General features: G+C 51.7%; 1 protein-coding gene across 6 annotated transcripts in view; it reads right to left on the reverse strand.

Annotated features, from left to right (window-relative positions):
* Positions 1–11,954: 11,954 nt before the first annotated feature.
* The window catches only part of LOC138662793 (uncharacterized), a 177,831-nt gene continuing 167,464 nt past the window's right edge, over positions 11,955–22,321 (reverse strand). For all 6 annotated transcript variants that reach the window (XM_069748739.1, XM_069748742.1, XM_069748741.1 and 3 more), the window contains 2 exons: positions 12,166–12,212; positions 11,955–12,089 (listed from right to left, as the gene is read on the reverse strand). In XM_069748739.1, the coding sequence (XP_069604840.1) occupies positions 12,072–12,089; positions 12,166–12,212 (65 nt within the window). In that variant the 3' untranslated portion in view covers positions 11,955–12,071. The remainder of the gene's footprint in view (positions 12,090–12,165; positions 12,213–22,321) is intronic.

Genomic DNA, 22,321 nt, shown 5'->3' on the forward strand with positions numbered 1-22,321 from the left:
CGTCCCTCTCCCGGCGGGATCGCATTTGGATTTGCGCACCCTAATGCGCAGTGCACCGTTACATATGACGAGGTCTTCGTCGATTAGTCCGCCGTCTAGTGAGGTTTTTGACCGTGGTACCAGCTCGCTGATCCGAAGCGCCCTGAAAAATGCGATGGCAAACGCGGCAGACACTAGGACTGACTCGTAATGGGAGGTGCATCCCGAAGGGGAAATCGTGATAATATCGTGTTGTAATCTCAAAGAAATGGGGCGACGGCACTCCTGACTGGGTTGGAGCCTTTTCCAGCCTTTTACGGCTTGTCTGATGAAAAAGTATTTAGTCACGTCTGCCCACCCCAAAAGCTGGAAGAAAAACGCTATTCCCGAGAGATGGCGCTGCGCCGATGTTCCCGACGTGCCTCTTTGCCTGAGCAAATTCAAAAGATCGACCAGCACTTCGCATCTCGCCCGGTCACACCTATCAACTGGTCTTCCGTGAATTAGTGAGCACCACTCGTCCCACGCCTTACCGTAAACCTGCCAGGTAGCCGGCGTAACTGATGCGTGGATCAGTGGCATCATTGATTGGCTACTGTGTCCAAAAGGAGTGTTGGACACTGGACACCCGATTTATGCGCGGTCGGAAGGATAGCTTTGAAGGCCTGCCAATCGGAAAACAACAGAGCGTTAACAAGGTTATTATCCACCGACGTAAATGTGGCGCGACACCAGATGTTGTGTCTCAGGCATAGTAATGCCAGGCGGCGTAGCAGCGCGAGTAAAAGTGGGGATACAGAAGACATGCTGTTCAAGCTCTTTGCTGTGCCGGGGTGTTTTGTGGAGAATCTTATGTTCCTGTTCTCTAGTTGTGCGCCCCAGAGCTCCACTGCCGCTACGATCGCAAAGACTTCTAGCAGGGCTCGGTCGCGGCCCCAATTGGCGGCGGCCCATGAGGCTGGCCAGCACGCTTTGCACCATTGGTCTTGGTAGATTGCCACAAACCCGTCTCTGAGGTTTCCACCCGCTGCTAGCCCCAGCTCTTCGCTTGGCGTTTCTTGAGCCATGAGGCAAGTATGGCCGTTGTAGGAATTTAGGAATGTTTTCCAGACTAGTAAATCTTCCTTCAGTGTGCGAGTAAGCCTAATTCTATGGCCTGGCTGGGAGATGCCCTTCGTCGCCAGCGATAAACGGCGTGAAAAGGTTCTGCCCACTGGCATTACGCGGCAAGCAAAATTGAGCAAACCTAGCAGGGACTGCATCTGTTGGAGGGTGACTTTTTTAACCCCGCAGAAATCTTCGACCGTTTGCAGCGTTTTCAGCAATTTATCCTCTGGCAATCTAAATACCATTGCGTTGGTGTCTATCTCTATGCCCAGGAAAGGCAGCACATTACACGGGCCGACCGTTTTTTCTGTTGAGAGAGGTACGCCGAAGTGATTGGCTAGAAATTTAAATTTTTGTAGGAGGAAATAGCAGAGTTTCGAGTCTTTTGGCCCGACGAACAGGAAATCGTCGAGGTAGTGGACCGTCGAATTGCTGCCGGTAGTGACAGGAGATGGAGCAGCCTATCGGTAGGCACATGGCAAAGTAAAAGAGCTGGTCCACCTTACAACCCAACAGGTGGAAGCACTCAGGGTGAACGGGTAGTAGGCGGAACGCTGACTCTATGTCCGATTTTGCCAGCAGGGCGCCGGGCCCAGCAGTCCGCACGAGCTCGACTGCCCTGTCAAACGAAGCATAGGTTACTGATGCCTCTTCTGGGAGTATCGCGTCGTTAACCGAATCGCCTTTAGGGTATGAGAGGTGATGGATTAACCGATATTTTCCCGATTCTTTTTTAGGGACGATGCCCAGGGGTGAGATTCTAAAATTACTGAATGGCAGTGATGTAAATGGGCCCGCCATCCTGCCTAGCTCTATCTCTTTTTGAATTTTCGTACGTAAGATCTCGGGAAATTCGCGAGCGGATTTAAGATTATCTGCTGATTTCGTCTCGCGACTAAAGTTAAAGGGGATAAAGAAACCGAATTTAAAGCCGAAATTGAGTTGCCGCGCGGCCTCTTTATTAGGATAGAGGCTTAGCCAAGGGCCCATTGTGGTAACGTTCACCGGGGTGATGCCTTGCAGGTGCTTGGCGCGTACATCTCGCTGCTGGGTGTCCGCCGCCGCAAGCGGAGCACTCGTGTTTGTATCTACAGGAACCGTGAAAGCGGCAGTACCCCTCATTATACAGCAAGCAGGCCCCTGGTCTCCATACGACCACTGAATTTTGGCCTGCGGTGGCTGGGTAATTAGTGGCCGACGACGAAATGGGGGGATGTTTTTGGGATAGTATGAGACGCAACCAAACGTCCATCGCTTTAACGCCCCAGCCTAGGTCGGGTTGCATGGCAAGCCGCCTGCGGAATTCTTCGTCGTACCGCCTCCATGCTGACCCGCCATGGGATTTATATGCGTTATATACTAGGTCTTGGTATATGAAGAGCTCGGAACAGCGTTCCGGGTGTTTTTGACCCATGATGCAGCCTAAGACTGCAAAGGCCTGAAGCCAGTTATTCATGGTTTGAGCGATCTTAGGTCTGTTTCTTTTGAATCCTGTCCTCCGCTCCTTATCTACGGATTGTTGGTCTTCTGACAATGGCGACCATATATCCACGTAATCGTTATCCCATATTTTCTGCTTTGTCTCTGGTTCAACGTGTGTACCTAGGGGACTAATTCCACAGAAAAATGCGTCTTTGTGAAGGCTAGCCGATTGAGCTGTCCTTGTGCCGGTTGGTCCGGCAGGGCGAGTCAGCTGGTGGACTAGTGCCCTAATAGTGGATGCTAATTCTCCTTCCCCTGTAATGTGTATGGCGTGATGCTCGCTCAATTCAGAGCTCTTACCGCTGTCTGACGCAGGCCGAGTGTCTCCCGGTGGTGGAGGTACTCCGACTCCCATCGTAGTAGTAACTTGCTGGCAGGAAGCCCAGGAAGGTAGATTGGTAGCCCGGGGACCTGAGGGTAGGTATCCCCTGCCGGTAGCCAAAGCTGGGACCATTGACGGCCGTGGCTCGTCGTGTGGCTGAGCGGTTACCACTGATGGTGTCGCTCCCGCCATGTTGATGTGAGGCTGAGCAGTTACCGCTAATGGTGTCGCTCCCGCCATGTTAATGTGAGGCTGAGCCGTTACCGCTAATGGTGTCGCTCCCGCCATGTCAATGTGAGGCTGAGCCGTTACCGCTGATGGTGTCGCTCCCGCCATGTTGATGTGAGGCTGAGCAGTTACCGCTAATGGTGTCGCTCCCGCCATGTTAATGTGAGGCTGAGCCGTTACCGCTAATGGTGTCGCTCCCGCCATGTCAATGTGAGGCTGAGCCGTTACCGCTGATGGTGCCGCTCCCGCCATGTTAATGTGAGGCTGAGCCGTTACCGCTGATGGTGTCGCTCCCGCCATGTTAATGTGAGGCTGAGCCGTTACCGCTGATGGTGTCGCTCCCGCCATGTCAATGTGAGGCTGAGCCGTTACCGCTGATGGTGTCGCTCCCGCCATGTTAATGTGAGGCTGAGCCGTTACCGCTGATGGTGTCGCTCCCGCCATGTCAATGTGAGGCTGAGCCGTTACCGCTAATGGTGTCGCTCCCGCCATGTTAATGTGAGGCTGAGCCGTTACCGCTAATGGTGTCGCTCCCGCCATGTCAATGTGAGGCTGAGCCGTTACCGCTGATGGTGTCGCTCCCGCCATGTTAATGTGAGGCTGAGCCGTTACCGCTGATGGTGTTGCTCCCGCCATGTTAATGTGAGGCTGAGCCGTTACCGCTGATGGTGTCGCTCCCGCCATGTTAATGTGAGGCTGAGCCGTTACCGCTGATGGTGTCGCTCCCACCATGTTAATGTGAGGCTGAGCCGTTACCGCTGATGGTGTCGCTCCCGCCATGTCAATGTGAGGCTGAGCCGTTACCGCTAATGGTGTCGCTCCCGCCATGTTAATGTGAGGCTGAGCCGTTACCGCTAATGGTGTCGCTCCCGCCATGTCAATGTGAGGCTGAGCCGTTACCGCTGATGGTGTCGCTCCCGCCATGTTAATGTGAGGCTGAGCCGTTACCGCTAATGGTGTCGCTCCCGCCATGTCAATGTGAGGCTGAGCCATTACAGCTAATGGTGTCGCTCCCGCCATGTCAATGTAAGGCTGAGCGGTTACCGCTGTTGGCGTGGCTCCAGCCCCGATGGATCCTCGGGGTGAGCGCCGTCTTCTATGGTACCGCCTCTCGCGGCACTCGGAACTGTCAGACTGTCCCGATGTGGACGGTGAGCGCCACCTAGCGGACCGGGATCTGTGGCGATACGTATGTGTGCGGCGCCGGGGGGGGGAATGGTGGGGATTTGGGGTGCCGTGGATGTAATGCTGTGAATCTTCGGAGGAGGATGGGGATGGTCTGCGGCGTATGCGCCTGTGACTGTCATGGTTAGGGGATGTTATGGAGGCGCGCTGGCTGTGTGCCATAGCTGGTGGTGTGGGGCGGGGTGAAGGCATTGGCGATAACGCGACGAAGTTAGTTGCCGGGGGTGTGTGGGGGGGACCGTGGAGGGAGTATTAAGTAGCTCCGTTTGCGTCTGGGTGTATGGGGGTGTCGGCGGCGCGCCGTTTATTAGTGGGGTGCGTGTGTTGCGTGCGCACATGTTTGTGTTATACTGTACTGGTCGTGGAGCGCGCCGGTCGGACGAGATGGCCCGATCGGCGCGCTCCGCAACCGCGTTGTAGGGAGATAGGCCTGACCCCACGAACCCCCGTGCGGGCATTGCAGCGATGCCTGCCGGAAGGGCATTGTGGGCCAGGCCGCGGTTGGCAGATCTGTGCTGGGGTGCGGGGTGGCTGAGAGGGAGCTGACTGGGGAGACCAGACAGCGCAGCCTGTGAAGCACCCCTCCGGATGATTTGGTGGGCGGGCGCCCCCCAGGCTAGCGCTGCGGTCGCTGAGAGTGCAGCTGCATGTGGAGCAGGCAGCAGGGAGGGGGATCTGCCTGTAGCTGCGGGGGGCCTGCGGCGCGGCCGGGCTGTCTGGCCGCGTCGCGCCGCTATCCCGCCGAGCGGCTGGTGCACCGCAGAGTTAACGGGGGCGGTGTGCGGTCCCTCCTGATGCCCAGAGCTCCGGGCCTGCAGGTAGGAAGTGGGGGCAGAAGTGGGCATGTCCCTGCCGGCCCGCGGTGCGCTCTGGGAGATGGGGCGGGCCTGCATCCTTGGGAAGTGCAGGGCTTGCTCCACGACCGCCGGGCCCAGTCTACAAAGCAGGGACCGGAAGTGACCGGGGCCTGCATGTTTGTAGGAAGAGGGGGGCAGCGTGGACGGGCGCGGTGCCGCGGCACCTCGCGGCGTGCGGCGGCGCCCAGCGAGGACGGGGCAGCTGGAAGAGCGCGGCGGCCTGTAACCGCCTGCTCCCCGCCGACACGCAGGCGCTCGGGGGGGGGCGTGAGGAACGCCCTGAGCGTCTGCCCCGGGGAAGCGCTGCAGCGGTGAGAGGAGCGCCGGTGGCAGAGGGCAGAAGCCCTGGCGGGGTGGAGGAGGAGGAACAGCCCGCCACTCCAGCGATGGACAGGTGGCTTCGCGGGCAGGGGAGCGGGTACAGTCAGACCCGGAGAGGGAGCAGCGGTGCTCCTGGAGACACCGAGGTCTGCGGGCAGGGGAGGGGGGGTTGTTAGCCCCGGGGCGGCAGGAGAGGATGAGGCCCTGGGGGACAGTGTCTGGGAGGACGGAGCCCTGGGGGACAGCGAGGAGGCTTGAGGGGAGGCTAGGGGGTGAGGAGAGGGCACAGGAAGGTGAGCACCCAGGCCAGAAATAAGCGATCGCAACCATTGCTCACCTTCCTGTGCAGCTCTCCGCTGTATGGCCTCGATCATGGGGTCAGACATGGCAGACGGGATATCCGGGACACAATTGCTTCCAGAGGATCAGCCGGGGGGAAAGAGGAAGGAACTGACCCCGGCAACTGGATTTAACCCTTGTGGGTGTGGCCGGCCACCCCTTCCTCTCTCCTCCCGTTGGTCAGCTGGGCGTCCCAATTAGTGCATCACCTGTGGGAGTAGTGTGAGGGGGGAATTGGCACTGCACGGTGTTCTTATTGGCTTCGTCTATAAGGGGCTCCGCAGTCAGAGGCACATTCCCTATGCGGTACCGTGCCTACCAATCAATGCCCAGCTTGGCACAAAAGGCCCGCCAAAACCTAGAAACAAACTGGGAACCTCTGTCGGACACAATATTCTCCGGAATACCATGCAAACAGACCACATGCTGAAAAAACAACGGAACCAAATCAGAAGAAGGCAATTTAGGCAAAGGCACCAAATGAACCATCTTAGAAAATCGGTGACAGACAACCCAGATAACCGACATTCTTTGGGAAACAGGAAGATCGGAAATAAAATCCATAGAAATATGTGTCCAGGGCCTCTCGGGGACCGGTAATGGCAAAAGCAACCCACTAGCGCGGGAACAGCAAGGCTTAGCCCGCGCACAAATCCCACAGGACTGCACAAAAGACCGCACATCACGCGACAAAGAAGGCCACCAAAAGGACCTACTAACCAAATCTCTGGTACCAAAAATCCCAGGATGGCCAGCCAACACAGAACAATGAACCTCAGAAATCACTTTAGTAGTCCATCTATCAGGAACAAACAGTTTCCCCACAGGACAGCGGTCAGGCTTATCAGCCTGAAATTCCTGAAGAACACGTCGCAAATCAGGGGAGATGGCAGAAAGAATCACCCCTTCCTTCAAAATGCCGACCGGCTCAAGAACCCCAGGGGAATCAGGAAAAAAACTCCTAGAGAGGGCATCCGCCTTAACATTCTTAGTACCAGGAATGTACGAGACTACAAAATCAAAACGGGAGAAAAACAGGGACCATCGAGCCTGTCTACGATTCAGCCGTTTGGCAGACTCGAGGTAAATCAGATTCTTATGATCAGTCAGGACCACAATACGGTGCTTGGCCCCCTCAAGCCAATGTCGCCACTCCTCAAATGCCCACTTCATAGCCAACAACTCCCGATTGCCGACATCATAATTGTGTTCCGCAGGCGAAAACTTCCGAGAAAAGAAGGCACACGGTTTCATCAAGGAACCATCAAAATTCCTCTGAGACAAAACGGCCCCTGCCCCAATCTCAGAAGCGTCAACCTCAACCTGAAATGAAAGAGAAACATCTGGCTGACGCAACACAGGGGCAGAAGTAAATCGGCGTTTAAGCTCCTGAAAGGCAGAAACAGCCACGGAGGACCAATTCGTCACATCAGCGCCTTTCTTGGTCAAATCGGTTAGAGGTTTAACCACACTGGAGAAGTTGGCAATGAAATGACGATAAAAGTTAGCAAAGCCCAAGAATTTCTGAAGGCTCTTCACAGATGTGGGCTGAATCCAATCATGAATGGCCTGAATCTTAACTGGATCCATTTCTATAGATGAGGGAGAAAAAATGAAACCCAAAAAATTATAATAATAATAATCTTTATTTATATAGCGCCAACATATTCCGCAGCGCTTTACAGTTTAACAGTTTCAAACACAAAAGTCATAAGTAACAACATTAACAATACAATAATTAAAGCAAAATAAGACGACCCTGCTCGTGAGAGCTTACAATCTACAATGAGGTGGGGGAGATGCAAAGTACAGGTGTGTATTTACAATGATGTATTTACAATCATGGTCCAGCCATCTTCAGGGGTTGGGGAATAGATGGGGATAGTGAATGGGCTACACACACACAAACATAAAATGACTTTGATTAGTGAACGTGATAGGCCGCTCTGAACAAATGTGTTTTGATCGAGCGCCTAAAACTATGCAAATTATGGATGGTCCTAATATTTTAGGGTAGAGCATTCCAGAGGATTGGCGCAGCACGGGAGAAGTCTTGGAGTCGGGAGTGGGAGGTACGGATTAGTGCAGAGGTTAATCGAAAGTCATTTGCAGAGCGGAGTGGTCTGTTAGGCTGATAGACAGAAATGAGGGAGGAGATGTAAGGGGGTGCCGCACTGTGGAGAGCTTTGTGGGTGAGAACAAGTACTTTGAATTGTATCCTGTCATGAATGGGTAGCCAGTGTAACGACTGGCGAAGAGCGGACGCGTCCGAGTAACGATTAGCCAGATGGACGACCCTGGCTGCTGCATTAAGGATGGACTGGAGAGGGGAAAGTCGAGTGAGGGGGAGGCCAATTAATAGAGCGTTACAGTAGTCCAGGCGGGAGTGGATCAGGGCGACAGTGATGGTTTTAGCTGTCTCCATGGTGAGAAAAGGGCGGATTCTAGAGATGTTCTTTAGGTGTAAGCGGCACGAGCGGGCAAGAGATTGTATATGGGAGGTGAAGGAGAGATCGGAGTCAAACATAACACCCAGACAGCGCGCCTGCTGCCGGGGTGTTATTATGGTGCCACCCACGGCACCAAAAAGAAACCTTCTGCACTCCAAAGAGGCACTTTGACCCCTTCACAAACAAAGCATTATTACGGATGATCTGAAATACCATCCTGACCTGTTTCACATGAGACTCCCAATCATTGGAAAAAATCAAAATATCATCCAAATATACAACCATGAATTTATCAAGATAACTCCGAAAGATATCATGCATGAAGGATTGGAACACAGATGGGGCATTACAGAGTCCGAATGGCATCACAAGGTATTCAAAATGGCCTTCGGGCGTATTAAATGCAGTTTTCCATTCGTCACCCTGCTTAATACGAATAATATTATATGCCCCTCGAAGGTCAATCTTAGTAAACCAGCTAGCCCCCTTAACCCTAGCAAACAAATCAGTAAGCAAAGGCAACGGGTATTGGAATTTAACCATGATCTTATTCAAGAGGCGATAATCAATACAGGGTCTCAAGGAGCCATCCTTCTTGGCAACAAAAAAGAACCCCGCTCCCAACGGTGAAGAAGATGGCCGAATATGCCCTTTCTTCAAAGACTCCTTAATATAGCTCCGCATGGCGGCATGTTCAGGCACAGACAAGTTGAAAAGTCGACCCTTAGGGAACTTACAACCTGGAATCAAGTCAATAGCACAATCACAGTCCCTATGCGGTGGAAGGGAACTGGACTTGGGCTCATCGAATACATCCTGAAAGTCAGACAAAAACTTAGGAATTTCAGAAGAGGGGGAAGAGGAAATTGACATCAAAGGAACCTGATCATGAACCCCCTGACAACCCCAACTAGTTACAGACATGGACTTCCAATCTAACACCGGATTATGTAGCTGTAACCATGGAAAACCCAGCACAATATCATCATGCAAATTATGTAACACCAGAAAACGACAACCTTCCTGATGGGCTGGTGCCATGCGCATGGTCAGCTGTGTCCAAAACTGAGGTTTATTTTTTGCCAACGGTGTAGCATCAATGCCCCTTAAAGGAATAGGGTTCTGCAAAGGCTGCAAGGGAAAACCACAATGTCTGGCAAATTCTAAGTCCATTAAGTTCAGAGCGGCGCCTGAATCCACAAATGCCATGACAGAAAATGATGACAATGAGCAGATCAAGGTCACAGACAACAGAAATTTTGGTTGTATAGTACTGATGGCAACAGAACTAGCGATTCTCTTGGTACGCTTAGGGCAATCAGAAATAACATGAGCAGAATCGCCGCAGTAAAAACACAACCTATTCTGACGCCGGAATGTTTGACGTTCAGCTCTAGACAAAATCCTGTCACACTGCATAGGCTCAGGGCTCCGCTCAGAGGACAACGCCACAGTGTGCACAATTCTGCGCTCGCGCAAGCGCCGATCAATCTGAATGGCCAGAGACATAGAATCACTCAGACCAGCAGGCGTGGGAAACCCCACCATAACGTCTTTAACGGATTCAGAAAGACCCTTTCTGAAAATTGCCACCAAGGCATCCTCATTCCATTTAGTCAGTACAGACCATTTTCTAAATTTCTGGCAATACGATTCTGCCGCTTCTTGACCTTGACACAGGGCTAACAAAATTTTCTCAGCCTGATCCACAGAATTAGGCTCATCATACAACAACCCCAATGCCTGAAAGAAAGAATCAACATTAAGCAAAGCAGGATTGCCAGATTCCAGGGAAAATGCCCAATCCTGTGGGTCACCACGCAGCAGAGATATGATGATTTTAACCTGCTGAATAGGATCACCAGAAGACCGGGGTCTTAATGCAAAAAAACAGTTTACGGTTATTTTTGAAACTCAAAAATTTGGATCTGTCACCAAAGAATAAATCAGGAGTGGGAATCTTAGGTTCTAAGGCAGGAGTCTGAACAATATATTCTGAAATACCCTGTATACTAGCAGCAAGCTGATCCACACGAGAAACTAACTCCTGAACACTCATGCTATTACTAGGTTCCGCAGCCACCCAGAGGTAAAGAGGGAGGAACAGGCTAAGGAAAAAAAAATGGCTCAAAAGCTTCTCTCCCTTCTTCTGAGATGCAATTAACTCATTGTTGGCAAGTTGTACTGTTATGATCTGGTGGCCTAGGAGCAGCATGAGAGGGACTCTGGAGAAGGTGGTCCCTGCACTGACCGCAAACCCTGAACCTAGCAGCGCAATTAGAAATAGCCGTGGGGGGTACCTGACACTCCCTAGACCCCTCGGCACAGCCTAAGATCTAACTACCCCTAAAAACAGAAACAGGAAACCTATCTTGCCTCAGAGAAAATCCCCAAAGGATAGATAGCCCCCCACAAATATTGACTGTGAGAGGAAAGGGAAATAACATACGCAGATATGAAATCAGATTTTAGCATAGGAGGCCATACTAGCTAGATAGATAGGACAGGATACTGTGCGGTCAGTATAAAAACACTAGAAAATATCCACCGCAGAAAATACGGATCACCACATCTGACTAAAGACATGGGGGGTATATCTGCATCTCCAGAGAAATAGCTAGGCTGCAAAAAATCCTTCACAGACCAAGCTGGACAAGACAAAAACATGAAAATGCACAGAACTATAAGGTCCACTGCAGGTGGACAGAAAAAACAAAGCCAGGGCTTATCTTTGTAGAAAAGCACAGCAAACTGGAGAAACCAGCAGGGAAGTGAATCCTTCAAGAACAATGGACAACTGGCACTGATTAAAGGATCCTACAAAGCTATATACCCCAGTCAGTTTTGCAATTAGTAGAAACACATGTCCACTCCTGCAATCCAGACACAACTGCATTACCCTCTGCAACCACCGGAGGGAGCCCAAAAGCTGAATTCACAACAGGTAGTGACCCTCCGATCAACTGGTCTTGTACCTGAATGGACAGTCATCTTCCTAAGTGGTACAATAAAGCATTGCCACACTGTTTTACCATTACCCTGTGTTGTCTGAGTAGTATTATGCCCACAGGGAAAGGAGAGAGCGGGCATTCAGTGGGATGAGATCTGGTCCATACAGTTTCGGCTAGCGGATTACAGCACCCGTTGAACCCCCTTGTCTCCACAGAGATGCTGTGGATATCTGTTATTATGGGGGCACTGTGGATGTTGCTATTATGGGGGCACTGTGGATGTCGCTGTTATGGGGGCACCGTGGATGTCACTATTATGGGGGCACTGCGGATGTCGCTATTATGGAGGCACTGTGGATGTCGCTATTATGGGGGCACTGCGGATGTCGCTATTATGGAGGCACTGTGGATGTCACTATTATGGGGGCACTGTGGCCGGTGCCCTTATGGGGCCACATTGCAGGTGACGTTGTGCTCAGTGACGGCGTAGTGTGCCGCAGTTATTCCGGTAGAATATTATCAGTCATTACTTCCTACCGGTCATTTATTAGTGATACATGATTACAGGTCATGTGACCGCCCTGAGTCCAGCGCTCATTGATCCAGGACCCCCAGACTCTGCAGTCCCAACCCCATCACATGCATAGAACAGTCCATGATACGCCGAGGTTTCTGGGGCTTTCATAAACAGGGGACCCCCGTCTGTATCCACATCTTCTGGTTCTGCCACATCAAGGAAGACCCCCGATCTGCAACCTCCGGGGCATGAAGTATAATGGTCCAATCCAGTGTTGTGCAGGTGGAGCAGACCTCTGTGCAGCTCTCTCCGATAATCCAGAATCCCCGACACCTAATGTCCCAGCCGATCCTGAGGAAGGACACGTTACTGCATGAGGCGGCGGCACTGCAGAACGCCCCACCTGCACCGCTGCTCACACACTCACCTGCCCATCATCCAGATCCGCCATCAGCATGTACTGCGTCTCCACACCTGCAACGCAAGAAGAGACACTGCTACATCCATCACCTCCAGAGCTGCACTCACTATCCTACATCACAGTCACATCCAGAGCTGCACTCACTATTCCGCTATATCATGTCTGATCCTGCAGTCACATGCAGAGCTGCACTCGCTATCCTACATCAGTCACATCCAGAGCTGCAGTCACTATTCTGCTATATCATGTCTAATCCTGCAGTCACATCCAGAGCTGCACTTACTATCCTACATCACAGTCACATCCAGAGCTGCACGCGCTATTCTGCTATATCATGTCTGATCCTGCAGTCACATGCAGAGCTGCACTCACTATCCTACATCAGTCACATCCAGAGCTGCACTCACTATCCTATGTCATATATAATAATAATCTAATAATAATCTTTATTTTTATATAGCGCTAACATATATAATAATACAGAGGCCCTCAATCCAAGCACTGCGCTCATCAGACCGAGCACTCCGCCCATCAGACCAAGCACTCCGCCCATCAGACTATGCACTGCACCCATCAGACCATGCACTCCACCCATCAGACCAGGCACTCCACCCATCAAACCGAGCACTCCGCCCATCAGACCGAGCACTCCGCCCATCAGACCGAGCACTCCACCCATCACATCAAGCACTCCGCCCATTAGTCCGAGCACTCCGCCCATCAGACCGAGCACTGCGCACATCATATCGAGCACTCCGCCCATCAGACCAAGCACTCCGCCCATCAGACCGAGCACTGCGCACATCATATCGAGCACTCCGCCCATCAGACCAAGCACTCCGCTCATCAGACTATGCACTGCACCCATCAGACCATGCACTCCACCCATCAGACCAGGCACTCCACCCATCAAACCGAGCACTCCGCCCATCAGACCGAGCACTCCGCCCATCAGACCAAGCACTCCGCCCATCAGACTATGCACTGCACCCATCAGACCATGCACTCCACCCATCAGACCAGGCACTCCACCCATCAAACCGAGCACTCCGCCCATCAGACCGAGCACTCCGCCCATCAGACCGAGCACTCCACCCATCACATCAAGCACTCCGCCCATTAGTCCGAGCACTCCGCCCATCAGACCGAGCACTGCGCACATCATATCGAGCACTCCGCCCATCAGACCAAGCACTCCGCCCATCAGACCGAGCACTGCGCACATCATATCGAGTACTCCGCCCATCAGACCAAGCACTCCGCTCATCAGTCCAAGCACTGCACCCATCAGACAGAGCACTCCACACAGACCTAACACTCCGCCCATCAGACCATGCACTGCACACATCATACCGAGCACTCCGCCCATCAGACCAAGCACTCCGCCCATCAGACCAAGCACTCCGCCCATCAGTCCAGGCACTGCACCCATCAGACCAAGCACTCTGCCCATCAGATCAAGCACTCCGCCCATCAGACCGAACACTCTGCCCATCAGACCATGCACTGCACCCATCAGACCGAGCACTTCGCCCATCAGACGGAGCACTTCACCCATCAGACCGAGCACTCTGTCCATCAGACCGAGCACTCCGCCCATCAGACCATGCACTGCATCCATCAGACTGAGCAATCCGCCCATCAGACCATGCCCTGCACCTATCAGGCATGCACTCAACCATCAGACTGAGCACTGCGCCCATCAGACCGAACTCTTTGCCCATCAGACCGAGCACTCTGCCCATCAGACTGAGCACTCTGCCCATCAGACTGAGCACTCCGCCCATTAGACCATGCACTTCACCCATTAGACCATGTACTGCACCCATCAGACCGAGCGCTCTGCCCATCAGACCAAGCACTCCGCCCATCAGAACGAGCACTCCGCCCATCAGAACGAGTCCTCCAACCATTAGACCATGCACTGCACCTATGAGACCGAGCACTTCGCCCATCAGACCATGCAGTGCACCCATCAGACCGAGCACTCCGCCCATCAGACCAAGCACTCCACCCATCAAAACGAGCACTCCACCCATCAGACTGTGCACTGCACCCATCAGACTGTGCACTGCTGCCATCAGACCGAGCACTCCATCCATCAGACCGAGCAGTCCACCCACCAGACTGATCACTCCGCCCACCAGACTGAACATTCCGCCCATCAGACAGAGCACTCCGCCCATCAGACTAAGCACTCTGTCCATCAGACCGAGCACTCCGCCCATCAGAGCACTCCGCCCATCAGGCCGAGCACTCCGCCCACCAGACTGATCACTCCGCCCACCAGACTGAACTCTCTGCCCATGAGACAGAGCACTCCGCCCATCAGACTACGCACTCTGTCCATCAGACCGAGCACTCCGCCCATCAGACTGAGCACTCCGCCCATCAGACCGAGCACTGCACCCATCAGACAGAGCACTCCTCCCGTCAGACTGAGCAATGCGCACATTATATCGAGCACTTCACCCATCAGACCGAACACTCCACCCATCATACCGAGCACTCCACCCATCATACCGAGCACTCCACCCATCAGACAGAGCACTCCACCCATCAAACCGAGCACTGCACCCAGACAGAACACTCCTCCCATCAGACTGAGCACTGCGCACATCATAACGAGCACTCCACCCATCAGAACAAGCACTCCGCCCATCAGACCGAACACTCCACCCATCATACGGAGCACTCCGCCCATCAGACCAAGCATTCCGCCCATCAGTCCAAGCACTCCACCCATCAAACCTAGCACTCCACCCATCAGAACGAGACCTCCGCCCATCAGACCGAACACTCCACCCATCATACCGAGCACTCCGCCTATTAGACTGAGCACTGTGCACATTGTTATGATCTGGTGGTTTAGGAGCAACATGGGACGAGCTCTGAAGGAGGTGGTATTTGTACTGACCGCAAACCCTGAACCTAGCAGCGCAACTAGAAATAGCCGTGGGGGGTACCTGACACTCCCTAGACCCCTCGGCACAGCCTAAGATCTAACTTCCCCTAAAGACAGAAACAGGAAACCTATCTTGCCTTGGAGAAAATCCCCAAAAGAAAGATTGCCCCCCACAAATATCGACGGTAAGAGGAGAGGGAAATAACATACGCAGAAATGAAATCAGATTTTAGCATAGGAGGCCATACTAGCTAGATAGATAGGACAGGACAGGATACTGTGCGGTCAGTATAAAAACTACAAAAAATCCACACAGAATTTACAAAAATCTCCACACCTGACTAAAGGTGTGGAGGGTAAATCTGCTTCCCAGAGCTTCCAGCTTAACTGAATTAATCCATACTGACAAGCTGGACAAAAACATAGAATGTACCGAACAATGAAGTCCACAACATGTGGACAGAAAAGAGCAAGCAAGGACTTATCTTTGCTGAACTGGTCAGGATATCAGGGAAAACTAAGAGAGATGTGAATCCAAGCAGGAACCATTGACAAGTGGCACTAGCTGAAGGGGAGAGCCAGGCTAAATAGCCGAGCAGAAAAGATAATTAGTGGAAGCAGCTGCTGACTGCTAAATCCAAGGAGCAGCCATTCCACTTAAAACCACCGGAGGGAGCCCAAGAGCAGAACTCACAACAGCACATCATACAAGCACTCCGCCTATCAGACCGAGCACTCCACCCATTATACCAAGCACTCCGCCCATCAGACTGATCACTCCACCCACCAGACCGAGCACTCCGCCCATCAGACCGAGCACTGCACCCAGACAGAGCACTCCTCCCATCAGACTGAGCACTGCGCACATCATACCGAGCACTCCACCCATCAGAACAAGCACTCCACCCATCAGAACAAGCACTCCACCCATCAGACCGAACATTCCACCCATCATACCGAGCACTCCGCCCATCAGACCAAGCACTCCGCCCATCAGACCAAGGACTTCGCCCATCAGTCCGAGCACTCCACCCATCAGACCTAGCACTCCGCCCATCAGAACGAGACCTACGCCAATCAGACCGAACACTCCACCCATCATACCGAGCACTCCGCCTATTAGACTGAGCACTGCGCACATCATACAAGCACTCCGCCCATCAGACCGAGCACTCCACCCATCATACCAAGCACTCCGCCCATCAGACCGAACACTCCGCCCATCACACTGAGTACTGTGCACATCACAACGAGCATTCCACCCATCAGACTGTGCACTGCACCCATCAGATCGTGCACTGCTCCCATAAGACCGAGCACTCCACCCATTAGACCGAGCAGTCCACCCACCAGACTGACCACTCCGCTCACCAGACCGAGCACTCTGCCCATCAGACAGAGCACTCCGCCCATCAGACCGAGCACTGCACCCATCAGACCGCACTCCACCCATCATACTGAGCACTCCACCCATCATACTGAGCACTCCACCCATCAGACCGAGCACTCCACCCATCAGACCGAGCACTCCGCCCATCAGACAGAGCACTCCGCCCAACAGACCGAGCACTGCACCCAGACAGAGCACTCGTGCCCAGTGCTCAGTCTGATGGGAGATCATACCGAGCACTCCACCCATCAGAATGAGAACTCCGCCCATCAGACCAAGCACTCTGCCCATCAAAATGAGCACTCCACCCATCAGACTGTGCACTGCAACCATCAGACCGTGCACTGCTCCAATCAGACCGTTCACTGCTCCCATCAGACCGAGCACTCCACCCATCAGACCAAGCAGTTTGCCCACCAGACTGATCACTCCACCCATCAGACTGAGCACTCCGCCCATCAGACCGAGCACTGCACCGACAGGGCACTCCTCCCATCAGACTGAGCACTGCGCACATCATACAAGCACTCCGCCCATCAGACCAAGCACTCCACCCATCATACCAATCACCCCGCCCATCAGACCGAACACTCAGCCCATCACACTGAGCACTGCGCACATCATACCGAGCACTCCACCCATCAGAATGAGCACTCCGCCCATCAGCCCGAACACTCCACCCATCATATCAAGCACTCTGCCCATCAGACTGAGCACTGCGCACATCATACCGAGCACTCCACCCATCAGACCAAGCACTCCACCCATTAGAAGGAGCACTGCACCCATCATACCAAGCACTCCACCCATCAGACCAAGCACTCCGCCCATCAGAACGAGCACTGCACACATCAGACCGAGCACTCCACCCATCAGACCAAGGACTTCGCCCATCAGTCCGAGCACTCCACCCATCAGACCTAGCACTCCGCCCATCAGAACGAGACCTACGCCAATCAGACCGAACACTCCACCCATCATACCGAGCACTCTGCCTATTAGACTGAGCACTGCGCACATCATACAAGCACTCCGCCCATCAGACCGAGCACTCCACCCATCATACCAAGCACTCCGCCCATCAGACCGAACACTCCGCCCATCACACTGAGTACTGTGCACATCACAACGAGCACTCCACCCATCAGACTGTGCACTGCACCCATCAGATCGTGCACTGCTCCCATCAGACCGAGCACTCCACCCATTAGACCGAGCAGTCCACCCACCAGACTGACCACTCCGCTCACCAGACCGAGCACTCTGCCCATCAGACAGAGCACTCCGCCCATCAGACCGAGCACTGCACCCATCAGACCGAGCACTCCACCCATCATACTGAGCACTCCACCCATCATACTGAGCACTCCACCCATCATACCGAGCACTCCGCCCATCAGACCGAGCACTCCGCCCATCAGACAGAGCACTCCGCCCAACAGACCGAGCACTGCACCCAGACAGAGCACTCGTGCCCAGTGCTCAGTCTGATGGGAGATCATACCGAGCACTCCACCCATCAGAATGAGAACTCCGCCCATCAGACCAAGCACTCTGCCCATCAAAATGAGCACTCCACCCATCAGACTGTGCACTGCAACCATCAGACCGTGCACTGCTCCAATCAGACCGTTCACTGCTCCCATCAGACCGAGCACTCCACCCATCAGACCAAGCACTCCGCCCATCAGAACGAGCACTGCACCCATCAGACCGAGCACTCCACCCATCAGACCAAGCACTTCGCCCATCAGTCCGAGCACTCCACCCATCAGACCGAACACTCCACCCATCATACGAGCACTCCGCCTATTAGACTGAGCACTGCGCACATCATACCGAGCACTCCACCCATCAGAATGAGAACTCCGCCCATCAGACCAAGCACTCCGCCCATCAAAATGAGCACTCCACCCATCAGACTGTGCACTGCACCCATCAGACCGTGCACTGCTCCCATCAGACCATTCACTGCTCCCATCAAAATGAGCACTCCACCCATCAGACCAAGCAGTTTGCCCACCAGACTGATCACTCCACCCATCAGACTGAGCACTGCACCCACACAGGGCACTCCTCCCATCAGACTGAGCACTGCGCACATCATACAAGCACTCCGCCCATCAGACCAAGCACTCCACCCATCATACCAAGCACTCCGCCCATCAGACCGAACACTCCGCCCATCACACTGAGTACTGTGCACATCACAACGAGCACTCCACCCATCAGACTGTGCACTGCACCCATCAGATCGTGCACTGCTCCCATCAGACCGAGCACTCCACCCATTAGACCGAGCAGTCCACCCACCAGACTGACTACTCCGCTCACCAGACCGAGCACTCTGCCCATCAGACAGAGCACTCCGCCCATCAGACCGAGCACTGCACCCATCAGACCGAGCACTCCACCCATCATACTGAGCACTCCACCCATCATACTGAGCACTCCACCCATCATACCGAGCACTCCGCCCATCAGACCGAGCACTCCGCCCATCAGACAGAGCACTCCGCCCAACAGACCGAGCACTGCACCCAGACAGAGCACTCGTGCCCAGTGCTCAGTCTGATGGGAGATCATACCGAGCACTATCTAATCTTTGTAGAGGATGAAGATGGCACACCTAAGAATGAAGCAATACCAGCAAGCAAAAAAGAAAAGGGCACACAGCAACAAGTGACAGCAAAAAGTACAGCCAAGAAGCAACGAAGAGTGGTGGTGGTCGGAGACTCACTACTGAGAGGCACAGAAGCAGCCATCTGCAGACCGGACATAACTGCAAGAGAAGTATGCTGCCTTCCAGGTGCGATGATCAAGGATGTGACCGATAGGATACCAAAGCTCTTCAGCTCCAAGGACGTCCACCCATTTCTTCTGATACATGTTGGCACCAATGACACGGCAAGGAAGGACCTACCGACAATCTGCAAGGACTTTGAAGAGTTGGGGAAGAAAGTAAAGGAACTGGATGCACAGGTAGTTTTTTCTTCTATCCTTCCAGTAGACGGGCATGGCACCAGGAGATGGAACAGGATCCTTGATGCAAACAACTGGCTAAGACGATGGTGCAGACAACAAGGATTTGGATTCCTGGACCACGGTGTGAATTACTGGTATGATGGACTCCTCGCCAGAGACGGACTACACCTCAACAAACCTGGGAAACACACATTCGCCAGAAGACTCGCTACACTCATCAGGAGGGCGTTAAACTAGAAGAAGAGGGGACGGGAAGAAAAACATTAGACTCGAACAAAGACGACCCAGGAAAACATACTCTGAAGGGAGGTAAGAACATTTCTAAAACAATCCACAGTGAGGAGATTGGAACAAAACAAAATCCTCTAAACTGCATGCTCGCAAACGCCAGAAGCCTGACAAACAAGATGGAAGAACTAGAAGCAGAAATATCTACAGGTAACTTTGACATAGTGGGAATAACCGAGACATGGTTAGATGAAAGCTATGACTGGGCAGTTAACTTACAGGGTTACAGTCTGTTTAGAAAGGATCGTAAAAATCGGAGAGGAGGAGGGGTTTGTCTCTATGTAAAGTCTTGTCTAAAGTCCACTTTAAGGGAGGATATTAGCGAAGGGAATGAGGATGTCGAGTCCATATGGGTTGAAATTCATGGAGGGAAAAATGGTAACAAAATTCTCATTGGGGTCTGTTACAAACCCCCAAATATAACAGAAAGCATGGAAAGTCTACTTCTAAAGCAGATAGATGAAGCTGCAACCCATAATGAGGTCCTGGTTATGGGGGACTTTAACTACCCGGATATTAACTGGGAAACAGAAACCTGTGAAACCCATAAAGGCAACAGGTTTCTGCTAATAACCAAGAAAAATTATCTTTCACAATTGGTGCAGAATCCAACCAGAGGAGCAGCACTTTTAGACCTAATACTATCTAATAGACCTGACAGAATAACAAATCTGCAGGTGGTCGGGCATTTAGGAAATAGCGACCACAATATTGTGCAGTTTCACCTGTCTTTCACTAGGGGGACTTGTCAGGGAGTCACAAAAGCATTGAACTTTAGGAAGGCAAAGTTTGAACAGCTTAGAGATGCCCTTAATCTGGTAGACTGGGACAATATCCTCAGAAATAAGAATACAGATAATAAATGGGAAATGTTTAAGAACATCCTAAATAGGCAGTGTAAGCGGTTTATACCTTGTGGGAATAAAAGGACTAGAAATAGGAAAAACCCAATGTGGCTAAACAAAGAAGTAAGACAGGCAATTAACAGTAAAAAGAAAGCATTTGCACTACTAAAGCAGGATGGCACCATTGAAGCTCTAAAAAACTATAGGGAGAACAATACTTTATCTAAAAAACTAATTAAAGCTGCCAAAAAGGAAACAGAGAAGCACATTGCTAAGGAGAGTAAAACTAATCCCAAACTGTTCTTCAACTATATCAATAGTAAAAGAATAAAAACTGAAAATGTAGGCCCCTTAAAAAATAGTGAGGAAAGAATGGTTGTAGATGACGAGGAAAAAGCTAACATATTAAACACCTTCTTCTCCACGGTATTCACGGTGGAAAATGAAATGCTAGGTGAAATCCCAAGAAACAATGAAAACCCTATATTAAGGGTCACCAATCTAACCCAAGAAGAGGTGCGAAACCGGCTAAATAAGATTAAAATAGATAAATCTCCGGGTCCGGATGGCATACACCCACGAGTACTAAGAGAACTAAGTAATGTAATAGATAAACCATTATTTCTTATTTTTAGTGGTGCCAATGTTCAAAAAGGGCTCTAAAAGTGAACCTGGAAATTATAGGCCAGTAAGTCTAACCTCTATTGTTGGTAAAATATTTGAAGGGTTTCTGAGGGATGTTATTCTGGATTATCTCAATGAGAATAACTGTTTAACTCCATATCAGCATGGGTTTATGAGAAATCGCTCCTGTCAAACCAATCTAATCAGTTTTTATGAAGAGGTAAGCTATAGGCTGGACCACGGTGAGTCATTGGACGTGGTATATCTCGATTTTTCCAAAGCGTTTGATACCGTGCCGCACAAGAGGTTGGTACACAAAATGAGAATGCTTGGTCTGGGGGAAAATGTGTGTAAATGGGTTAGTAACTGGCTTAGTGATAGAAAGCAGAGGGTGGTTATAAATGGTATAGTCTCTAACTGGGTCGCTGTGACCAGTGGGGTACAGCAGGGGTCAGTATTGGGACCTGTTCTCTTCAACATATTCATTAATGATCTGGTAGAAGGTTTACACAGTAAAATATCGATATTTGCAGATGATACAAAACTATGTAAAGCAGTTAATACAAGAGAAGATAGTATTCTGCTACAGATGGATCTGGATAAGTTGGAAACTTGGGCTGAAAGGTGGCAGATGAGGTTTAACAATGATAAATGTAAGGTTATACACATGGGAAGAGGGAATCAATATCACCATTACACACTGAACGGGAAACCACTGGGTAAATCTGACAGGGAGAAGGACTTGGGGATCCTAGTTAATGATAAACTTACCTGGAGCAGCCAGTGCCAGGCAGCAGCTGCCAAGGCAAACAGGATCATGGGGTGCATTAAAAGAGGTCTGGATACACATGATGAGAGCATTATACTGCCTCTGTACAAATCCCTAGTTAGACCGCACATGGAGTACTGTGTCCAGTTTTGGGCACCAGTGCTCAGGAAGGATATAATGGAACTAGAGAGAGTACAAAGGAGGGCAACAAAATTAATAAAGGGGATGGGAGAACTACAATACCCAGATAGATTAGCGAAATTAGGATTATTTAGTCTAGAAAAAAGACGACTGAGGGGCGATCTAATAACCATGTATAAGTATATAAGGGGACAATACAAATATCTCGCTGAGGA

The sequence above is a fragment of the Ranitomeya imitator genome, chromosome 2 (genome assembly GCF_032444005.1).
Source record: "Ranitomeya imitator isolate aRanImi1 chromosome 2, aRanImi1.pri, whole genome shotgun sequence".
NCBI classification, from domain to species: Eukaryota; Metazoa; Chordata; class Amphibia; order Anura; family Dendrobatidae; genus Ranitomeya; species Ranitomeya imitator.